Here is a 19511-nt window from a genome sequence, read left to right as displayed (position 1 = left end):
GAGTGCTGGGAACACGCTATCCACGGCTATGTTTATCATCATTCTTTGCTTTCATGAGGAATTGTAAATGTAAATGTAGTATATTTAATTTCCAGTGGTCTGACTATCTATGGGGTGATGCGTTAGAATTTAAATGGTGTAGCATTACTTAAGTCTAATGGGGCTGCTGGATAAACTGTCGGGCTGGCTCGGCCTGAGGAAGAAAGAGGTCAACGTTTTGTGTTTGGGACTGGACAACAGCGGCAAAACTACCATCATCAACCAACTCAAACCATCTAATGTAAGTACATAAAGCTGGGCCTTTAGTATTTTGTTAGAATAATCGAGGCCTTTGTTTACTGTATAGTCTGCCATGTGGGTACGCACACTTGTTATGCATAAAAACAATCTCATACCATAATTATTTGGGATAAATCTTGTGACACGGCCTGTCAAAATCTCCTTTATTTCACTGCAATCATTCACTGAATGCTTGTTTTCAGCATTCGAATCATTTAGGCCCATTGTCAGAGGAGTGGAAACATGTTAGTCAGGTAAAGACCATATCATACTTTCCTTATATTATTCCCTTGTTGACATACTTTTGCCATTACTTGTCTGTTTCTGTGTGTTTGTGTTTGTGCGGCTGTCTCTGTGCGTGTTTGTGTGTGTGTGTGTGTGTGTGTGTGTGGGTGGATGCAGACACAGGCACAAGAAATAGTCCCAACAATTGGCTTCAACATTGAAAAGTTCAAGAGTTCAAGGTAGAAATTTATAGACATTCATAATGTGTATTTATTTGTTTTTAATGCACCAATAAGTATCATTCTAAGCTATTCTCTCTCTGTTTCTCTTCATGCAGCTTATCTTTTACAGTCTTTGATATGTCTGGGCAGAGCAGATACAGAAACCTATGGGAGCATTACTACAAGTATGTAACACACAACGTGCTCGTCAAATATTTACTGCAGCGACAAGACTCTGTGGCAATTATAGCATCTTCTCTTCTCCTCCTCAGAGAGAGCCATGCCATCATATTTGTCATTGACAGCGGTGACAAACTGAGAATGGTTGTTGCCAAAGAGGAGCTGGATACCCTTCTCAATCACGAAGGTATAAAGACACAGTACAGGAAGTGTTTTTCCAGTAGAGTGTAATTGCCATATACTGTATGAATCATGCTATCAGGCATGGTTCAGGGTTCATATTGTGTAATCTGTGACAGAAATGATGCCGTTTTAATAAACTTCTGCCTTTTAATATTACTATTAGCAGTGTCCTGGGATTCAGTTGTTAGTGTCCTCATTGTCTGGATTCGGCATGTCAAACAATGTGGCATATAGCTAAGTATTTTTGTGACTGAAGTCCAGTAAAATACTACATATGTTAACTTCAATGGCCAGCATACCTTCAAAAAAAAACTATGAAGATGACTTAAAGCTTTATTTATCCTGTGGGAAATTGGTGTGCAGTAGTTGCAGCACAAAGTGGGAGGGGTGCAGACAGAAAGAGCGCAAATATAGAAAACAAAATGTCTAAATAAATCCTTGAAGTCATTGGGTGTCAACTTTGGTTGAATGAAAACAGCTACTTTTAGTCTTCCTAATATCATATTTAAAACACATAAAGTTTATTTTATCTTCCTCTGGGCCTGTAATTCATTGGTCTCCTTGTCTTATTATCCAGATATCCGCAACAAAAAGATGCCAGTATTGTTTTTTGCTAACAAGACGGATCTACGGGATGCCATGTCTTCAGTCAAGGTCTCACAGATGTTGTGTTTGGAGAACATCAAAGACAAACCCTGGCACATCTGGTAAATTATTTGTCTTTTTTTTTCCAAACGGGCTACACACTGTCATTCCAAACCAATATTTAGTTAATCAGTTATCCTTCAAGTGCTCGGGTCACACATACAGTCCTACAAGGAGGCTGTGACAATCACATGGCTGCAATATTGTAAAATATTCACCCTGATGATAGGTCTGTAAGCGAAGGCCATCTCCAAAGACATTGTTGAGTACTACTGAATCATGCTACTGTTCGGCAGTCTAGAAGGAAGTGCACTTGGATTAAACTGGCAGAAGTGAGCCGAGCCTTGCTGTTTCCCCCTCCGCAACATTTTGTGCTTCCAATGTGATAGCTTAAAGTCTTTAACTGATACAATAAAGTGAAGAGGCGTTGTTTACCCAACACCTACTTCCTTGGCCTCTTTCCAACAGCTTGTTTGTCTGTTTCTGTGGCTCAAGTTAAACATTGTTAGGAGGCACGGTTGTTCGAAAGCCCGGTTAGTTTATGTACATGTTTACCACCCTGTTTACTCATTAGACAGATGGAAGGCAGATGGATTAAGAGCAAGACAGCTTTGAACTTCCAGGATCCACGAAAAGTCATGAGAAAGTGAATGTGTGCCACGGGGAGATTAACTTCTCGACATTGCCTTGTTTTTTTTCAGTGCCAGCAATGCTATTAAGGGAGAGGGCCTACAAGAAGGGCTGGACTGGCTACAAGGTAATGTGTGTGTTCAGTAATATTTCTAATAACACTGTTATACTGGGCCAAAAGAATTTCAATGTTAATATTCAAGTGCTGTCTGTATTAAGACATGTATTTCTTTATATCCATAGAACAAATTGCACAGTAAGTATTATTATGTCAACATGTAAAGTGATTTAGGTGGTCGATTGTATCTCAGTATCTCTCTGGATGGGATCATAGTTATGCTAGGCCAAATTTGCATTAACAAAAACAAGAGGTATTTGTAACTAGAATTAACACTATAAAGAGAAAAATTATGCAATATTAAAATTTCCCCTACTGAAATAAATCCCATCCAAATGGGTCCTTTGTGCAGTGTTTATTGTAGACCTCCCCTTGTCCCACTGGAATGTAACTCTTGTGATGTGTATATTTCCTGATCGAACCCACTCAAAATCTGTTGTATTTATGCAAAAATGCCAAGATCAGATGTGGTTTTGAATTCTGTAGAAGTCTTTGTTTGTATCCAAACCCTCCAAATCAGTTGTTTACTAAAAAAAAGCACCACATTTCATTAAAATAAAAATCTAATTTTCATCTTTTTCTCCTGTCAGATCATATCAAAACAATGAGCACATGAACGACTGAAATGCCTGTGACCATGGACACGATGTGGGTGTGGTAACCGGATCTCATTTACCACCTGGAGTATTCATCACACTTGATGTTGTAGGCCTTAAACGTCAATGTTAAATGACCTAGTACTTCCTGTGCACGCTACGACTTTGACACAATGTCTTTGATAAAACAAAATCCTGCCATTAGTACAATTTATGAGCGACCACTCTGTACTGGAAATGTGCTTAATATCAAACCTGGAAATGTGCTTAATATTGTTTCAGTATACAGTCATATTTAAACATTTTTATGTGAAGCTGCTTTTTTATGCCAAGATGTATTTAACAAATTTCATCAAAATGCTGTCAGTGCTGGCTGTTGTACTGCCTGGACGATAATAAAAGCTTGTTATTTGCTGAGCGTGTACTGTGTTTCTGTTGTTGTTGTTTTTTAAAAGGCAGCCAAAAAATGCTGCCTCAAAAACCTAAAACAAAGATGAATAAAAATTATAAATACCAATTTATTAAATTATTCAAAAACAATGTGATCATTGTATCACAACTATATTTACAGAGAGGTTCAATGTGAATAAATATTAAATAATGTTAATAAATATTGCTACTTTTAATGAATAAATATTAAATACAGATTACAAACATTACAAAGAACAAGATTTTAAAACTCTGGAATAAATATAAAATCTGTATAAATAAGCACACTGTCTGGCCAAAGTAATTAAACAGCTCTATTTCCAAACAAAAAAATGCAGTGTTGTTTATAGCATATAGAGAACTGTAAACCAAATTCTTCCTTAGAGTTCTCTGAACATTCATTATAACACTGCCCATGTTCAAGTCTTACTGTCGTAAAGGTCCATCACTCACTCTTATTCACTTCTTTTGTGAATTACCGATGTTTGTCTCTTCCCCAACTCTTCCTCTGGTCACTTTTGATCTGCATCATCCCTGTATGAGGAACATGTGGAGGAATTTGGTGTGGAAACGAGCGCTGGAGTCCAGGAGGATACACAGGGTTTGGAAAGTCTCCCTGTTCTCAAGAGGGTTCCCTGAGAGCAGATGATGTATGAATTAATGACTTTTTATATCACTTTTAATTTGAATCTGAGGAACAGTGGAGGTATTCTGTCTCGGCAGTGATTCTCAGTCTCTAGGAGCTGCAAGATAAAACTAAGATACATCAAAACAAAGAACAAACATTTCTACCATGTTTTTTTCCAGCATTTCTCTAATCTACTTCAGTTTAAAAGCTAATAAAATGAAACTATCTCACTCGCTGGTTGAAGTGTTCACTGCTAATAGACCCAAGAAGCCTATAATGAGGGGGGCTTAAAGGGTCATGAGCCACAGAGGTTGACAACCAAAGGTATAGGGAATGAATGCATGTGAGCTGAGTGGCAAATTTCAGTCTCCACTCATGCAGTCTAAAATCACTCCACTTTTTTGTTTTTAACTGGCAATTCCCCAAAACTCATTTAGTATGCTTCATGGCAGAGCACGGGCTGCTTTTTCTTATATTCACATTAGCAGAGAGGTAAATAACATAAGAAACGCACCACTCCAGAATTGTCCATTAGCATGAGATAATCACAGACTGTAAAAATCATGGACGTAGCTACGGTGACGTCACCCATTGGTTTGTGAACTCACATTTTAAAGCATTAAGTTCAGCATATTGGCCGTCACCATCTTGGTTTTTTGAAGTCAGAAATGAGTGATCTACCTGAGAAGCTGAGGACAATATCGGCATCAGCATCAGCATCAATCAAAGTGGCCCGCCCTTACAGTTCTCTTAGCGACTAAAATTAAATTAGCAATAGAGACCAAAAACTGTTTTTGTACCAGGCTGTAAACATGTTTACAATTCCATGTTGGTTTCATTTTCAGCCACGGAGGTTGCTGCTTTGTGCCGATATAATAGGCTCAAAAATTTGAGAGGGGATGTAATCAGAGGTGCACAAATGAAGGTTTGCTCTAGGTGGCAAAGTGATGACAAAAAGAGAAGCTGAAAATATCTACAATAAAATACATTTAAAAAATTCCCAGTGAAATCCGTCTGTGTGAGCTGTCACACACATTCACAGCCACCCATCAACACACAGACCTTTAAAACAAGCTGCTCCAAACTGCAGGTATGATCATCTTCCAAACTAGCACTCAACCATGTATATTTATTGATGATTGTACATTTCAGCATCTGTAAATTTTTGGCCACCATCTTCATGCTGCGGTTATTGTTTCTTTATACATTTATAATTGCAACATCACATTAGTAGAGTAATATATTACTTGATGCAAGGAACCATCTTCCACACAGTTATATTTATTTAAGATTATTTTTTGCTGTGGACTAAAAAAATGAAATCAAATATACACATTTCAGGAAGCTGTCCCACCTCACCTGTCACAGAGGACTCAAAAAACTCCCGGGTGACCTCTGCAAACATGTTCTCCAGGTGGTGGATGAAGCTGAACCTTTCAGGAGCTGTGTTGAAGACCTTGCAGATCTGCTGCACCAACTTCACCGCCCAGGACATGTGATAGCCGTCCTTCTCACACACCTGAGGATGAAGTAAACTGAACCAATGTGCCTTTTCACAGCAAAAATGTTGTTATAGCTTTGACGGTGTGTTAGTTTCAAGGTCCTGGTATTGTGCACAAGTTTGAATCAAAACTGCTATGGCAATCTACGAAGGAGTAACAGAATGACTATCAACCTTAGCACTATCAACAGCACAAGTGTCTTTAGCCGACAGATGACAGTTAGGTAAATTGAGACTGTTGCAATACAAGAGCGACCTATGTCCCTGTCGCCTTCCTAGTGCATGCTGGGTCAAACTGCAGCCCCCTGACCCTGAACAGCAGTGAGGAGAAATGGCAAAATGAGTCACAATGACCAGGGCAAAGCAATAGACGATGACTCATTTTACTGTCTGCCTCAAGCTGTTCCTGGATGCACACTTGTCCTGATGTGATGAGATGGAAAATGTTGGCCAATTTCTGATTCTCAATTAAAAGCCAATAATGGCCCAACATACCGGTCTGAAGGAGAGTAATTACATGCACATCATGTAGGTGCACGGCTATCGATTAACAGTGACAACAAAGACAAAACTTTCTGATATGTTTTATAAACTAATGCTTGATATTATGAGGTGTGGCTTTTGTATTACTGTTTTTCTGGATGGTTAACTACACCTGCCATCAGCTTGTCAGCTTATTGGTGTGTATTATGTATAAATATAGATTTGGTTCCACTTTTCAAACATTATGACCTCACCAAGATCCAAAAAGGATCAAAACACTGTCCTTATTAAACTTTTGTGGCAAGTGTGCAGGTCCAACATTTCAGATTAACCATAAATGACACTTAATATGAAGCTAATTTCTTTAATCGATTCATCTGATTATAAAATAACAAGTATTCTAACCAGTATGATGAACACGATGAGTCTGCAGATCTCAGGGAGTTGTCCATTGATGGCCTTGCTGGCCAGAACACTGTAGCAGAGCTTGCTGCCACACAGCACCAACAGACGAGCCACACTCTCCACATGCCATGGCTGAGGAACAACTGGAGATGGTGATGATGAGGAGGACAACCGAGTCAATTACATGTCTTTATCCTAATTTGTGTCTATCTGTGACATGAAAACACTTGAGGACCAGTGAAGTATGTTACCAAAGAGCTCTTCCAAGATTGTCAGCAGGGGATAGGTGGTCTGGCTTTTTACTTCTAGTTGTCCGAAAAGCATAAGGATGGCTCTGGCCAGGTCCCACAGAGCACTGCGAGGAAGCCCCCTCTCCACCAGATCCTGCAAGCCAAGGGTGCCTGCATGGAGGAGAGAACCTCACACATTACCTGTGTAATATAATACCACATCACAAAAGAAAAAACAGACAAGCTGCATAGGAGACAAGGCAAGTTTTCCAACACCAGTGCAAGCTACCCAGGCCTCCTTCACCAGAGTACACTACAGGGGATTTAATTGGGTCTCATAATAAAATTAAATTTCCTTCAACTATTGAACACTTGTGGTTGTCCAAACCTTACATTGTACATTTGTAATTATATCTCAACACATTTCAATATATTCATCGACCACAGCAGAGAGGTAGCAGTCTTTTTATCACTGGTGAGAAATCTGGAGCAGAAAGCAAATCACTTCAGGACAAAACTCACAACTAATCTATGATTTGCTGCTCACAGTAGCCAAGGAGGATTACAGTCTGATCCTGTATCTCATAAAGTCAAACCTCACTCACTGATTGTTTTAATTAACTGTGAATATGAAACTAATCTTACCCTCAGGCAGCAGGGGTCCATACAGCATGAACAGTAACTGTGCCTGGCTGACCATGGGCCAAGGCTTCAGGAGTTGCATTAGCCAGAACTGGCAATCAGGCTGGTTCAGCCACGGGTCCAACAGAACTCTGCGGCAGAAAAGACGGAGCTGCAGCTTTTGGTAACACCTCACCCCTGAGAACAAATGAATGAAGACAGATGTATTTTTGTACGATTTTCATAAGGCTGAGAAGGAAAAGGCCAGAGTTAATAAAAAGTCCATTAGTCAGTGAATCCCATTTTATCCATCAATGTAATTTTTGTTATCATCTAGATTTAAATCAGTTCAGAGACCCATGCATGCTGCTACACCCAACGCCACGGCTCTGACCCAGGGAAACTGAGATGTATAACTAAAATGCAATGCAGACCTCACCAGTTTTCACCAGGATTGTTTAATCCTACTAAAAAAAGCTAACAGAATGATTTAAAATATGTAATAATTGCCGCTGTAGTAGAAAGAATAATATCTTCACTAATGGCCTGTTATATATTCAGCAACATTCTCACTTCCTGACACTGAGACACGCACCTGGTTTTCCAGTGATGACTGCATCTATTTTTGGCATCAGATTTGTGAGGTCACACAAGAAGTTGAACACTCTGTGGCACTCCAGCTCATCCCACCCTGCGATCAGTGCCTGTACAGTGTTCAACACAACACACCTCAACATTTACAAAAGCAGAAAAAAGTCATATCTCTCTGCTGAAATGTTTTCAGGCAATGGGATGGGACACTAGAAGGTTTTTCAACCATCTATATTCAGTGTTTTTACCCGGAGTTTATCCACCCTTAGCTGTTTTCGTGAAACATCCAAGTTTTTGTTTATTGCACAATATTCTGTATTTCTGCTCACCTGGAGGAAGACTCCGTAGCAGTCGAAGCCAATGCAGTCTGGTTCCAAACACTGCCCAAACAGGAAGCAGGGGATCTGAAACACATCCGTCTGACAACTTTATTTTGCCCCATCACTAGCATAGGTTATGATCGCTATATAAGGTGGCTGAATATTTAGTTTTGTCATTTTTTTCTTATGTGACCTTTAATACATCACATAATTTAATCATGCTTGTCCTCTCACCTCTCCTTTTCTTACCTCTGACAACCTGCAAAAGATAAATTTCAACCTGTCCTTTGTTGGTAGCAACAGGGTGCATCTCTTGAACAACAATCCTGAGACACAAAAGCACATTTTTAAATTAAAAAAACACCAAATTTTCCTATCCCTTACCCTGACAGAGTAGCTTATCCCTACTACTACTCAACAGGTTGTTAGTTACTTCTCAGTCAGGAGAAGTGTTACACAAAATAAGCTACATAAACGTTGCTACTCACCCAAGTCTCTGTAGTGTCCAACAGTGCATCTCTGTTCAATGCAGGTGGAGTTATGAAAGTTTTGAATGATCCTTTTATTCTTCCAGGCGAGGGTGGAGATGTGGTCCACAGTGTATCTAGTAATGTCCTTGGACACCATGCTGAACACACTGAGCTCCATCACTGACAAACACACACATTTTCATCTCATACATGTGCGGTATTGAAATATAAATTCCCACTTACAATACTTTACTATAAACTGATTTTAAAATACAAGGACCAAAAGGCATTGATTTATTTACTGGATTGTCTTTAAGTGTCCTAAAAGTCGTGGTTAACTTGAAGAAATCGACATAATTTGGGTAAACACGTGCAAAAACTGTAAACCAAGTGCTGTACAAAATATCAGGATTTTAATTAAATCATTTTCTTATCACCAACAAATTTAGCTCAGATACTACAGGACTTTGTCGGCAATATAAAAGTTTCAGTGTCACTCTGAAGGACATGTATTTCACAGGTTATGTTAAAACAAGTTGTACCTACCGGACAGTTTCTCCAGGATCATGTCGAACACCTCTGCCGGGAGCCTGTCGAAGAAGCAGCCGCTGATGTTAGCCTGGCTACGGGTCATGATGGTCCTGGTTGGACGGGGCTGATGATGAGTCCTCTTGCGGGGTTTGTGTTTTAGTTTGAACTTTCTAACACCTCTGGAGGCTTTCCTTACCATTACGCCGAATTAACTATATTAAACAAGATAAGGAAAACTGACTTCAAAGTAAAAGAAACTCTAAAGTTAGCTAATTATCATGGTGTCACAGGAGTAGCAGCTATGCTAATCAGTAAAGCTAGCTAACCTAGCTAGCTAGACTAATGAATTCAACTCCTGACAATTTAACATAGTTGTGGTTTCGTTAACTTTAAGGTTTATGTACAGTAGTTACACGGTGATATATTTATAATAGTAATAAAAAATAACATTAAAGCAGTTAATTATCTTACCAAACCTATTAACTCAGTAATGTCGACAGGTAGCTAAGTTTGCTGTATGCTAGCTGTCACGGTTAAAGTAAATAAGGCAACGGCGCGAAATAAGTAACTTTATTGACAGTAAAGGAAGTCTCTAAATGAGGAGGTGGCTTTGAGGACGCATATTCGGGTAAGCAGTCGTAAATGTTTTATTAACTTCAAGTCAAATAATGTAAAGTATCCAAAATGTCTTTCAAGTAACGTTAAAAGCAAGTATTAGCAGTGAGGCTGAAGCAAAAGTAGCAAAAAAAATACTGTGTGAAGTGTCTGATAGTAATAAGTAATATAATTTAATATAACAACAGTAATACTACATGCAGTAATATTTAATGAGCTCCATTAAAGAGACTGGTGGAAAAATATAGAAATTGCTAAATAATGTGTAACTGAAGCGGTCAGATAAATGTAGGAGATTAAAAAGTATTTTTCTCTGAAATTAAATGGTTTCCCCCAATATGCTGCATTATATTAATATTGGAACAGTAGCATATATCCCATCTTTTTCTTTTTCTTATTTTCTGTTCATAAGGTCACTAAATCATTTTGTGTAAATTGATATGGTCTTATCCAGGGCTACAACTAACGATTATTTTCATTATCATGAATCTTCTGATAATTTTCTGTATTATGTGATTCATTTTTTGGTTTATAAAATGTAAGACAATAGTGAAATGTCCATTCCAGTTTCCCAAAGTAGTCCAAGGTGATGTCTTGTTTTGTCAATCCAAAATAAATTTAAAAAAAAAATCCAAATATTCAGTGTAATATGACATAAACAGAAAAAAAGGCAAAATCTCAATATTTAAGAGGCTGAAAATAACAATTTCTGCAATTTTCGCATGAAAAATGACATACATAACAATTCATCAGTTATCAAAATAGTTAGTGATTATTTTCTGTAGCTCAACAAATCATCTTGTAGGGGTGGAATCACCTGAGGCCTCACCATATGGTATTATCATGATACTTAAGTCAAGAAACAATATTACTGTGATTTTAAATGTTTTGTGATATGCTGAAATTGCATCATATTGGGATTTATGACCATTTTAACTGCAAATTTTGGGGGGGGAAATGGCAACATCTGTTTTATCTAATAGTTTTCAGTCTGTTCATCTCACTTCAACATTTTTATGGCAACAAAATGTATCTAGTGCACTGAAAAAGCTATTGATTGTATTGTTCTAGTAGCCTACCAAAAGTTAAATTCATGTGTGCAATATTATTCATTTTTATAATTGAAAAAAACTGATACTTGGTGTCCATGTATTGATACAGTATTGCCATGCGAAATATTGTGACACTGTGCTCTATCAATTTTTTTCAACCACCTCTAGTCAAGCAGCTATAGTCTTGTCCCAATAGATATTTTTCTCAAATATCAAATAGTAATCCAGCAGCAACAGATTGCTCTTTATTTGATTTACTGCCCAATCAGTTATTTTAAAGGCCCTATGTTACACCCACACAGGTGTTTTCAAATATGATGGCTGACTAGTGATGACTGTCACTCATCTGTAAGGGCAGGTGAAGTCTAACTTTTTCTTTGCTATTAGTTCAGATAGTTTGGTGACCTCACATGACTCGAATAATCTCTCCACCCAACCTGAACCTGAGAAAAGATGTAATTGGCTAGGATGAGCAACAGGGCCTTTAAGATATGCCAGTTTGACTATATTTTGATGATGTTGTGTATATCTACGTATATACCATTGAAACAATATGTGCAGTACAAACAAAGGCAGCTTTTCAGACCTCTGAAGACACAAGAACACTAAAAATAAGGAAGACCTGCGCTACACGTACCATCATGGTTGGGTTACCCTCCAGTAGTGTGCACAACAGACCAGCTATGCTCAGCTGCTAATCATGGGATTATTCTGCTTAACTAAGACTATTAAGTGTTCCACATTCAAATGGCGTCTCCCACAGGCAGACCTTGGAGAGGATCATCCCCTCACCATAGAGCTCTTACAGAGAACTGAACACTGCACAAGGGACCCAGGGGAAGGGCTGGGAAAATGCCCTTGTATACCAACAGGATGTCATGGTAGGTTACACTTGGGGCACAGATGGAGAGAGAGAGAAGAGCTGCATAGGAAGAAGATGGACCTCAGAGGACCGCAAAGATAAAACTGCAGTTTTGAATGACTTCACCTGGCTCACAGAACAGTATGTACCACACACATTACCACAAACGGTACCACATTACAGTACATGCGTAGCTTTGGCTGTCAGCTTTGCAGTGTTGCTTTTACTGCTTAAATGTCTCCTGATTGAACTCTAATTGTAGTAAACCTAAATATTTTTTCTACAAGTTGCTTGTAAGATGATATGCCAATCAGTTTTTTTCATTGTTTCATTTAATTTTGTCCAATGTTCATTTAACAGTTGTGGAAATGCAGAAAGCTGAATTATTGAGACAAAAACAGCACAGCCAGTGAGGACAATATCTCCTCTGTCTGTCTCGGCTTGGCAACGCTGCTCTGCCTCCGGGTCCACGGGTTTATCTGTGTATAGCAACAAGCCATCACTGGAACAGTCTCTCATGTCGTCTCTGACACAATGCTCCTGATGCTGGCCAGGATAATGCTGCTGATGATGATGATAATATCTAACACTAGCCGGTCACATATCTGACAATCCTGCAGGACGGACACATATTCCTTGTGTGTTGTGGCAGCAGCAGCAGAGACAGAAGGAGCTGGTCAGTGAGGAATCAGTGCCAATGGCCCTATTTATCTGGAAGTGTACCGTCTGGACACCTGCTGTGACCATGGCTTTGTAGTCCTCGTGTGACCTTGTTGGTGAGTATCCAAGTACGGAGAGTTTGTACTAAATATTTAAACATGAAAGCTTAAGTAGCATCCCATGTGCAGTATTTCATAGTGAAAATATTACAATTGGCAAGTGAAAAAATGTTATGAATATTACATTGGCTTCGCTCCTGGTGGGCTCATTTATGGGCAAACCAACATGAGACAAGACACTTGTCACAGCCTTGGCTTTGTTTCTATTGCTCACTTGTTATGCCTTCAGCATAGTCAATCATTAAGTGAACACAATGTGGCTTGTATCTGTGATATTTTAAGAGGCCCCAACAGTGGCAGGTTTAACACTGAACAATAAATTCCGCTTCATAAACAGCCTCTGTTCTCTGAGGAAGTTGAAACAATGGGGCTGTATGAGCACAGAGGGGTTTCTTTGCTTTCAGATTAAAGGGACAGTTCACCCTTAAAATCAAAAACTTTTTTTTTTCGTCTAACCTGTGGTGCTATATCAGTCTAGATTGTTTTGGTGTGAGTTGCCAAGTGTTGGAGATATTGGCAATAGCTTTCTCTTGAATTTAATGGAGCTATATTACACTCGGCTTGAAGTGCTAAAAGCACCACAAAAGTACATTTGAAAACCGTAACAGCAATGTCTCTCTCCAAAAAACATGACCTGGTTACTCAAGATAATCCACAGACCTTTTTTGTGAGTAGTTTCATGGAGGACCTTAGTCTCGCCACCAGACAATCAGAGATCTCCGCCTTCTGATAGTCTGGGGACACTCCTTTCTAAAGTGTGTTTGACACACCGGCGAAAATGGCCGGCAACAAAGCAACACCTCTTGCATTTTTGAAAAGGATATTTTTTCACGGAGAGGACATTTTGTTCAAAACACCAAAAAGGAACAAAAGTAAATGCTTAACTACCTGTGAGTTTTTATTGTGGCCGAGAGCTTCCTGGGCAGTTGTGGAATTTTTACCGTCATGTGGGAGATTGTAAATGTAGCACTGAGTGTCAGTTGATCTCAGGTCAGAGATTAAATTGGACATAATATAAGTCAGTCAGTTATTACAACATAAGTCACTACTGTCCCTTATTGTCACAGTTTAGGGCCCATCAGCTAGAAGTGCTCTGTCATCAAGCCCTTCAGTCCCCCTCTCTCTCAAATACCCTGCAGAGCTGTGAAAAATGTTCAGAGTTAGTGGTTTATAACAGTGCTCTCAGCTTGGGTGGTTTCTGTAAATGTTTAATTTCCTCTCCCCCCCCCCTCTCTCTCTCTCTCTCTCTCTCTCTCTCTTTCGTTTCCTGAGGGGTGGCGGGGAGCTTAACAAATAGACTGCTGTGATTTGCCCTCCAGAGGAGAGCGTTAAACAGGTGAAGCTGAACACTGCTCTCATTAGTTACAGATGCAGTCACCTGCCACTCACCAGAGACTGATGCCAGAAAGTTTCCGCAGCTATTTCTGCCCGCACTCCGGAGACACTTGAGGAATGGCTCAGACTCTGTGACTGGATGTAAGCTCAGTGGAATTTACTGTACTGCTGGGGACCATGCAGATAACAGGAGGAATCCAGCCTCATCTTCAGCCGGGGGGACTGTAGTTTTGTTTTGAAAGTGTTTCTCTTTTTTTATTTGGTGAGATGTTTCTCTGTGTTGATTTTCTCTGGATCCAGTGTATGTATACGAGCCTGCTTAGTGACGTGTGCAGTTTAAGACATCCAAATGCTAGTAATCGTCTACCGGTGTCTCCTACTGTATCAATATTTGATACCACGGGGGAAAATTGGCATTGACGGCATAAAAGTTAAACATAACAAGGTTACAACATCACAATGACTTTTCTAGGTTTGCAGCAGAGAACAGCGGATTGACTGTAGTAAAACATTAACAATAAGAGAAAACAAGGAAGCGGTGTATCGATACTGCAGAAAATGAGTATTGAAATTGTTTCAAATATTCACAATTGATTGATTGCATCAGTAAATCAACAACTTTAATAACACTAACATGCTCATCAACAGTGATTTTAAACTGTAACTTTGCACTCCGCAGTTCAACCATCAGTCGAGTGAGCACATCATGGCCAACATGGCGGTTCAACTCCTTGGCTTCTTCTTGGGTCTGCTGGGGTTTGTGGGAACTGTAGTTGCAACTCTGCTCCCCCACTGGCGCAGCACAGCCTACGTGGGCTCCAACATCATCACAGCCACTTCCTACATGAAAGGCCTGTGGATGGAGTGCGTGTGGCACAGTACTGGCATTTACCAGTGCGAGGTGTACAGATCTCTACTGGCGCTGCCACGTGACCTGCAGGTACGACACAGTCACTGTTTAGTCAAAGTTTTTATCCAAAACACTTTCCTCTTATCATGAGAAACAACAAAATGAATTGTCAGTTTGATAACTGAATAAAAACACCCAGCAGTCTCTTGTTTCGGCTCCTCAAATGTGAGGATTGGCAGTATTGTAAACTAAATATCTTTGGGAGAGAAAGAATTTGAAGACACACAGATGGAAAAAGTATTTCACTATTTGAAATATGGTCTTTGGTTTACCATGGTTCATTTACACATACTTCCCACATTGTTATGATACAGAGCTGGTTGACAGTTGGCAAAGTGTCACTTTATCAAGGAAAATATTCGTCAGATTTAATCGATAATGAGAATAACGACTAAGTTAATTCTTAAATGCATCCCCCTGATGAATAGATGGACAGTCTGATATGATCAAATACTGCAGTTGCAATTTGCTAACCCTACAGCCTGGAATTTGTTCTAGATCTCTCAATCATCTCTTATGACACAATAAAAGTGTGTGGCAGTGTGTTTACCGCTAGAGACTCTGCCCTCTGCCTGTAATTTCTTATTTTATCTTTATTTTGCTATGGCTGGGCATAATGGGCAGGTGAGGTCGGGACTTTATAAAAAAAAAGTAGCGGCCAGGTGCCAGACTGTAAGCAGCACACGTCAAAGAGGAAGCTAAGAAAAAAAGCCCCAAAAAAACTGAAACAAAACGCAAATGTAGTGAATGAGTGTGAATCTGGGGTTGGCTTTCACTGGTGATATTGTTTACAAACAATAACCGACAATTCCTGCATAGTATACATTTAAACCAGTGGTTCCCAATTGGTCCAGCCACAGGGTCCAGATTTGTCTTTAGTCAAGAATTCAAGGTCCACAGAGTTATTAGTTGCATCATACTTGCATTTGGTCATGTCATTGAGCTAGTTTGATGTCTCTGTCAAGCACCTGTCCGATTCACTCTACAGCAGGAAACAGCACTTTAAAGTAAAAGCTCTGTACTGGAAATGCACTGTACTTCAAAATACAAACTTTATATGTTTGCAAGTCACTTGCAGTCTAGTCTCTATATACAGACTCTACATTCAGTGAATGTAGAGTCTGTAGGCAAACCCCGGAGATCTTGCCTCCGGAAGAAGAGCGGAAGAGCCCTGGTTTCCGGTGCTAGGCTGTTTGTAGTCCACGTGATATTTATCAATCACGTTTGAGCCGGCTGCAGTTGTTGCCAGGTTAAAGGTCTGTGCGGTGAACTAACGAGGCGGAACATAATTGGCGCCACTGCAAACTCTGAATCCATCGCAGTGGTTCAGCATATTTACTTATAGATAAACGGAAGTCGGAAACGGAAATTCGCCTCCTCAAACTGGAATGCCAAAAAATCAGGGGTCTGCCCCCAAAGGCTGTATCGCCGTCTGCCGGAAGTCAGACGCCGAATACAGTCGATGGGTTCCGAGAATGCTTGCTTTCCAATCAGAATAGACCTGTGACCCACCTTTGGACCATGACCCACCAGTTGGGAACCAAAGCTTTAAAGTGCCTGTCTGTTCTCCACTTTAGGCTGCCCGGGCGCTCATGATGCTCTCCTGCGTCACCTCAGTCCTGGCATCTCTGGTGTCTGTAATGGGGATGAAGTGCACCCGCTTTGCTCGTGGCTCCTTAATCAAGTCTCCTCTGGTGCTAAGTGGAGGGATCTGTTTCCTCTGTGCTGGCCTACTCTGCCTGGTCACCGTGTCCTGGACCACCAATGATGTTATCATGGATTTCTACGATCCCTTCCTGCCCAGCGGGTTCAAGTACGAGATCGGCCTAGCTGTGTACCTGGGTTACGCCTCTGCCTTCCACAGTCTGACCGGAGGACTGGTGCTATGCTGGAGCAGCAGTGGCAGCAGGTCACAGAGGCCCCTCCATGTGCAGAGGAGTCGACCACTATCACCTCCCCCTGCCTTCAACCACATATATCCTCCTGCTCCACCCTACAAGCCCCACGAGGCCCTGAAGGACAATCATGCGCCCTCACTTTGCTCCCTTTCCAGCAGTGGCTACAGGCTCAATAACTATGTCTAAGACTTGGGGAAATAATAATACAATAACTGAAAATCCATGGGGACTTTTATGAACAAAAAAGACTTCTCCAACTTATTTTAAACATCTTAACAAGTACTTTAGTTTCCCTTATACGTAATACAAGTTTTAAAAAATGGAAAAGGAGAGACCAGCATGTTGCTTCGCCATGTTTGACCGCAAATCTGATTCTGAAAGGATATCGCAGTTTAACAAGCTGCTCAAGCTGTCGTCTAACTTTAACATGACCAGGTCTGAGAGCCTAACAAAACTCTTGGTGTGTGTGAAAGAAGTGAGAAGTCAAACCTGCTGACCTACTGCTATGTACCTGAAGGACCAGAAGATGGCAATATTTTACTGCAGATAACCACAAAAGCCACATTATAAACATTCAGATTGCACTTTGTATGCTGTAACACACATGTAAATGGATAAGCTATTGCTCTGTCACTTGTGTTGTAGCCTACTTTCTAGTTAGAGCTGGACAATATATTGATATTATATCTATCATGATATGAGACTATATCTTCTTAGATTTTGGTTTTCGTAATATCTCAAGTGTTGTCTTTTCCTGATTTTTAAGGCTGCATTACAGTAAAGTGATGTAATTTTCTGAACTTACAGACTGTTAAAGCTGTTTTATTATTTGTCTTTACCCACTTAGTCATCATATCCACATTACTGATGATTATTCATCAAACAGATCATTGTGTAAATGCTGTGAATTCACCAAAAGTCAACCTTATCATTGCAATGATAGTCAACAAGCCGATACAGCGCACACGAGAGGACTGCATTGCCTCTTCTTTTAATGTATTTTTCATTTGAAATTATGTTTCCTTCCTTTTTTTCCTGACATTTGCTGGTGTTTCCTGCCATCACCTCCATGAAGTTGTAAGGACTGCATGGGACATGTGCTTTTGAATGAGTTCACCTATCACTGCAATATCATTATCAAGGTATTTGTTCAAAAATATTGTGATATTTAAATTTTTCCATTTCACGTAGCCCTTATTCTCTTTGCGATTAACTTTTTTCTGAAAGCCAATTTAGATATGATGGTTCTTTTGAGGAAGCTGATGATATTTTATCCCGGTATTTAATATTTTCATGCCAAAGAACATTAAAAAAAAAAGACAATGTCAGTTTCTGATGATTTAAACATAGATGAGTATTTCATAAAAATATGTTCGTTGTTTTTTATGAGCCTTTTTCAAAGCAGATATTTTGACATGTCAAAGTAAGAAAAATACAGCTGTAATTAATAACGTGAATTTAACCTGGGTTTCTGGGATACTTAAATGGAACAGAGCCACCCTTAACAGTTTCAGTTCCTCCTGTGCTTATCCAGGTATGGCAAGTCCAAGCGTCCTCTGTGACAGAGACCTACAGTAGGTAAACTAGTGACACCTTTTAGCCTGAAGTCCATTGTTGATTAATTACAGTTTAACAACTGGGAAATCCTGCTGCAGTTATGAGCACCAGACTTTAGTGGATCTCTGTCCAACTTTGATGTTCATGTATAGTAACATTTAAAATATGTTTTGTGAAGCTCAAGAAAGCCACTGGATGGCGACAAAGGTCTTTTGAGAAGGCAGCCTGAAGCCTTCAGTTGGAACTTTTCATTCATTAGGACTACATCGTTTGTTGGATATGATATAGGATAGTCTAGATAGAAACACTGGTTATTAATGACTCTAACATGGAGCCAGAGTCCTCAAGTCACATATGTAAACACATAAATTATTCTCATTAATGGATGCTGAATATGAAGTTGTGAGGAAGTGACTCCTCTGAGGCTCTCCAGGCTGCCTGCTTAGAACAACCTGTAACACTGTGGATGTGTTTCTGAGGCTTATTTGTTGGAAAACCTTCCAATTAGAGGTGACCTCTGTCTGGCAGCCTGTCAGCCACACAGACACTCAATTAGGGGACGTGTCACAATTCAAGCAAGTCACATATTGTTTTCAGCAGTCAGACTAGTCAGCATCAACAACTTTACATCAAGGAGCTAATTTATATTGCTGGTGAGGGCCAAACAATGGGATCTATTTAGACTGGAAACCAGTAAAGAACAGTTATTGCTGTAAGAAAAGTGAGTAAAAGTCAGTACTTTTTTTAAAAAAAAAAAAAAAAGCTACAGAAATCAAAGTGATTATTAAAGCTGAACGCATAATGAGACTGAAGAGGCTTCACAATAATAAGGTCACAAACTAAACTCTTCATTGAGAACCTATTATAGCCTAAATGTTGGAAGAAACAACACTGTGATTTAAAGGGGATAAAGTACAGTGTTTCTGCCTTGAGCACTGAGTGTTCACATTTCAGCACCATGGACAGAGGTCCAAATGATCCAAGGAAACCAAGTTACATCCTCGACTGTTTTAAATCATCTTTATATAATAAAAAGAGCTCTTACTCTTGATGCATCCAAGACTGGATTTGGTAACATGACTTCAAGTGTACAAAAGGGACCAAAATAATGTCCCATGAGTCGCCATTGCTTCCTTGTGACTCATATCTACTTATACAAACTCGATTTGGACGTTGTGTGGAGTGATGTAAGAAAGCTTCCGGCTTGCATGCGTAAA

General features: G+C 39.7%; 3 protein-coding genes across 7 annotated transcripts; 2 read left to right on the top strand and 1 right to left on the bottom strand.

Moving 5' to 3' along the window:
• On the top strand, positions 1-3491 carry LOC117251147 (ADP-ribosylation factor-like protein 6). Of its 2 annotated transcripts, XM_033617148.2 has the most exons (8): positions 1-280; positions 483-533; positions 682-743; positions 842-910; positions 998-1092; positions 1666-1795; positions 2435-2490; positions 3072-3491. In XM_033617148.2, the coding sequence occupies exons 1-8, from the start codon at positions 158-160 to the stop codon at positions 3095-3097; spliced, it is 612 nt and encodes a 203-aa protein (XP_033473039.1). In that variant the 5' UTR covers positions 1-157; the 3' UTR covers positions 3098-3491. The 2 variants fall into 2 exon arrangements, with proteins under 2 accessions (XP_033473039.1, XP_033473041.1); XM_033617150.2 differs by lacking the exon at positions 483-533.
• A 273-nt stretch (positions 3492-3764) lies between these two features.
• Positions 3765-9485, bottom strand: LOC117250056 (F-box only protein 47-like). Its single transcript, XM_033616030.2, has 10 exons — positions 9302-9485; positions 8774-8935; positions 8535-8611; positions 8295-8369; positions 7970-8078; positions 7399-7572; positions 6775-6924; positions 6524-6666; positions 5494-5653; positions 3765-4141 (listed from the first exon to the last, which is right to left on the bottom strand). Exons 1-10 carry the CDS (start codon positions 9483-9485, stop codon positions 4035-4037), a joined length of 1341 nt encoding a protein of 446 aa, XP_033471921.1. The 3' UTR covers positions 3765-4034.
• Positions 9486-11793: 2308 nt separating this feature from the next.
• On the top strand, positions 11794-17541 carry LOC117250031 (claudin-14-like). Of its 4 annotated transcripts, XM_033615993.2 has the most exons (5): positions 11794-11956; positions 12436-12591; positions 13957-14191; positions 14609-14869; positions 16417-17541. In XM_033615993.2, exons 4-5 carry the CDS (start codon positions 14636-14638, stop codon positions 16921-16923), a joined length of 741 nt encoding a protein of 246 aa, XP_033471884.2. In that variant the 5' UTR covers positions 11794-11956; positions 12436-12591; positions 13957-14191; positions 14609-14635; the 3' UTR covers positions 16924-17541. The 4 variants fall into 4 exon arrangements, with proteins under 4 accessions (XP_033471884.2, XP_033471894.2, XP_033471875.2 ...); XM_033616003.2 differs by lacking the exons at positions 11794-11956; positions 12436-12591 and having other exon boundaries at positions 13853-14070; XM_033615984.2 differs by lacking the exons at positions 11794-11956; positions 12436-12591 and having other exon boundaries at positions 13853-14191.
• Positions 17542-19511: the final 1970 nt, after the last annotated feature.

Source organism: Epinephelus lanceolatus, chromosome 14 (genome assembly GCF_041903045.1).
Source record: "Epinephelus lanceolatus isolate andai-2023 chromosome 14, ASM4190304v1, whole genome shotgun sequence".
Classification (NCBI taxonomy): Eukaryota; Metazoa; Chordata; class Actinopteri; order Perciformes; family Serranidae; genus Epinephelus; species Epinephelus lanceolatus.
The sequence above is the reverse complement of the archived record's forward strand: the minus strand, read 5'-3'. Positions and strand labels throughout refer to the sequence as shown.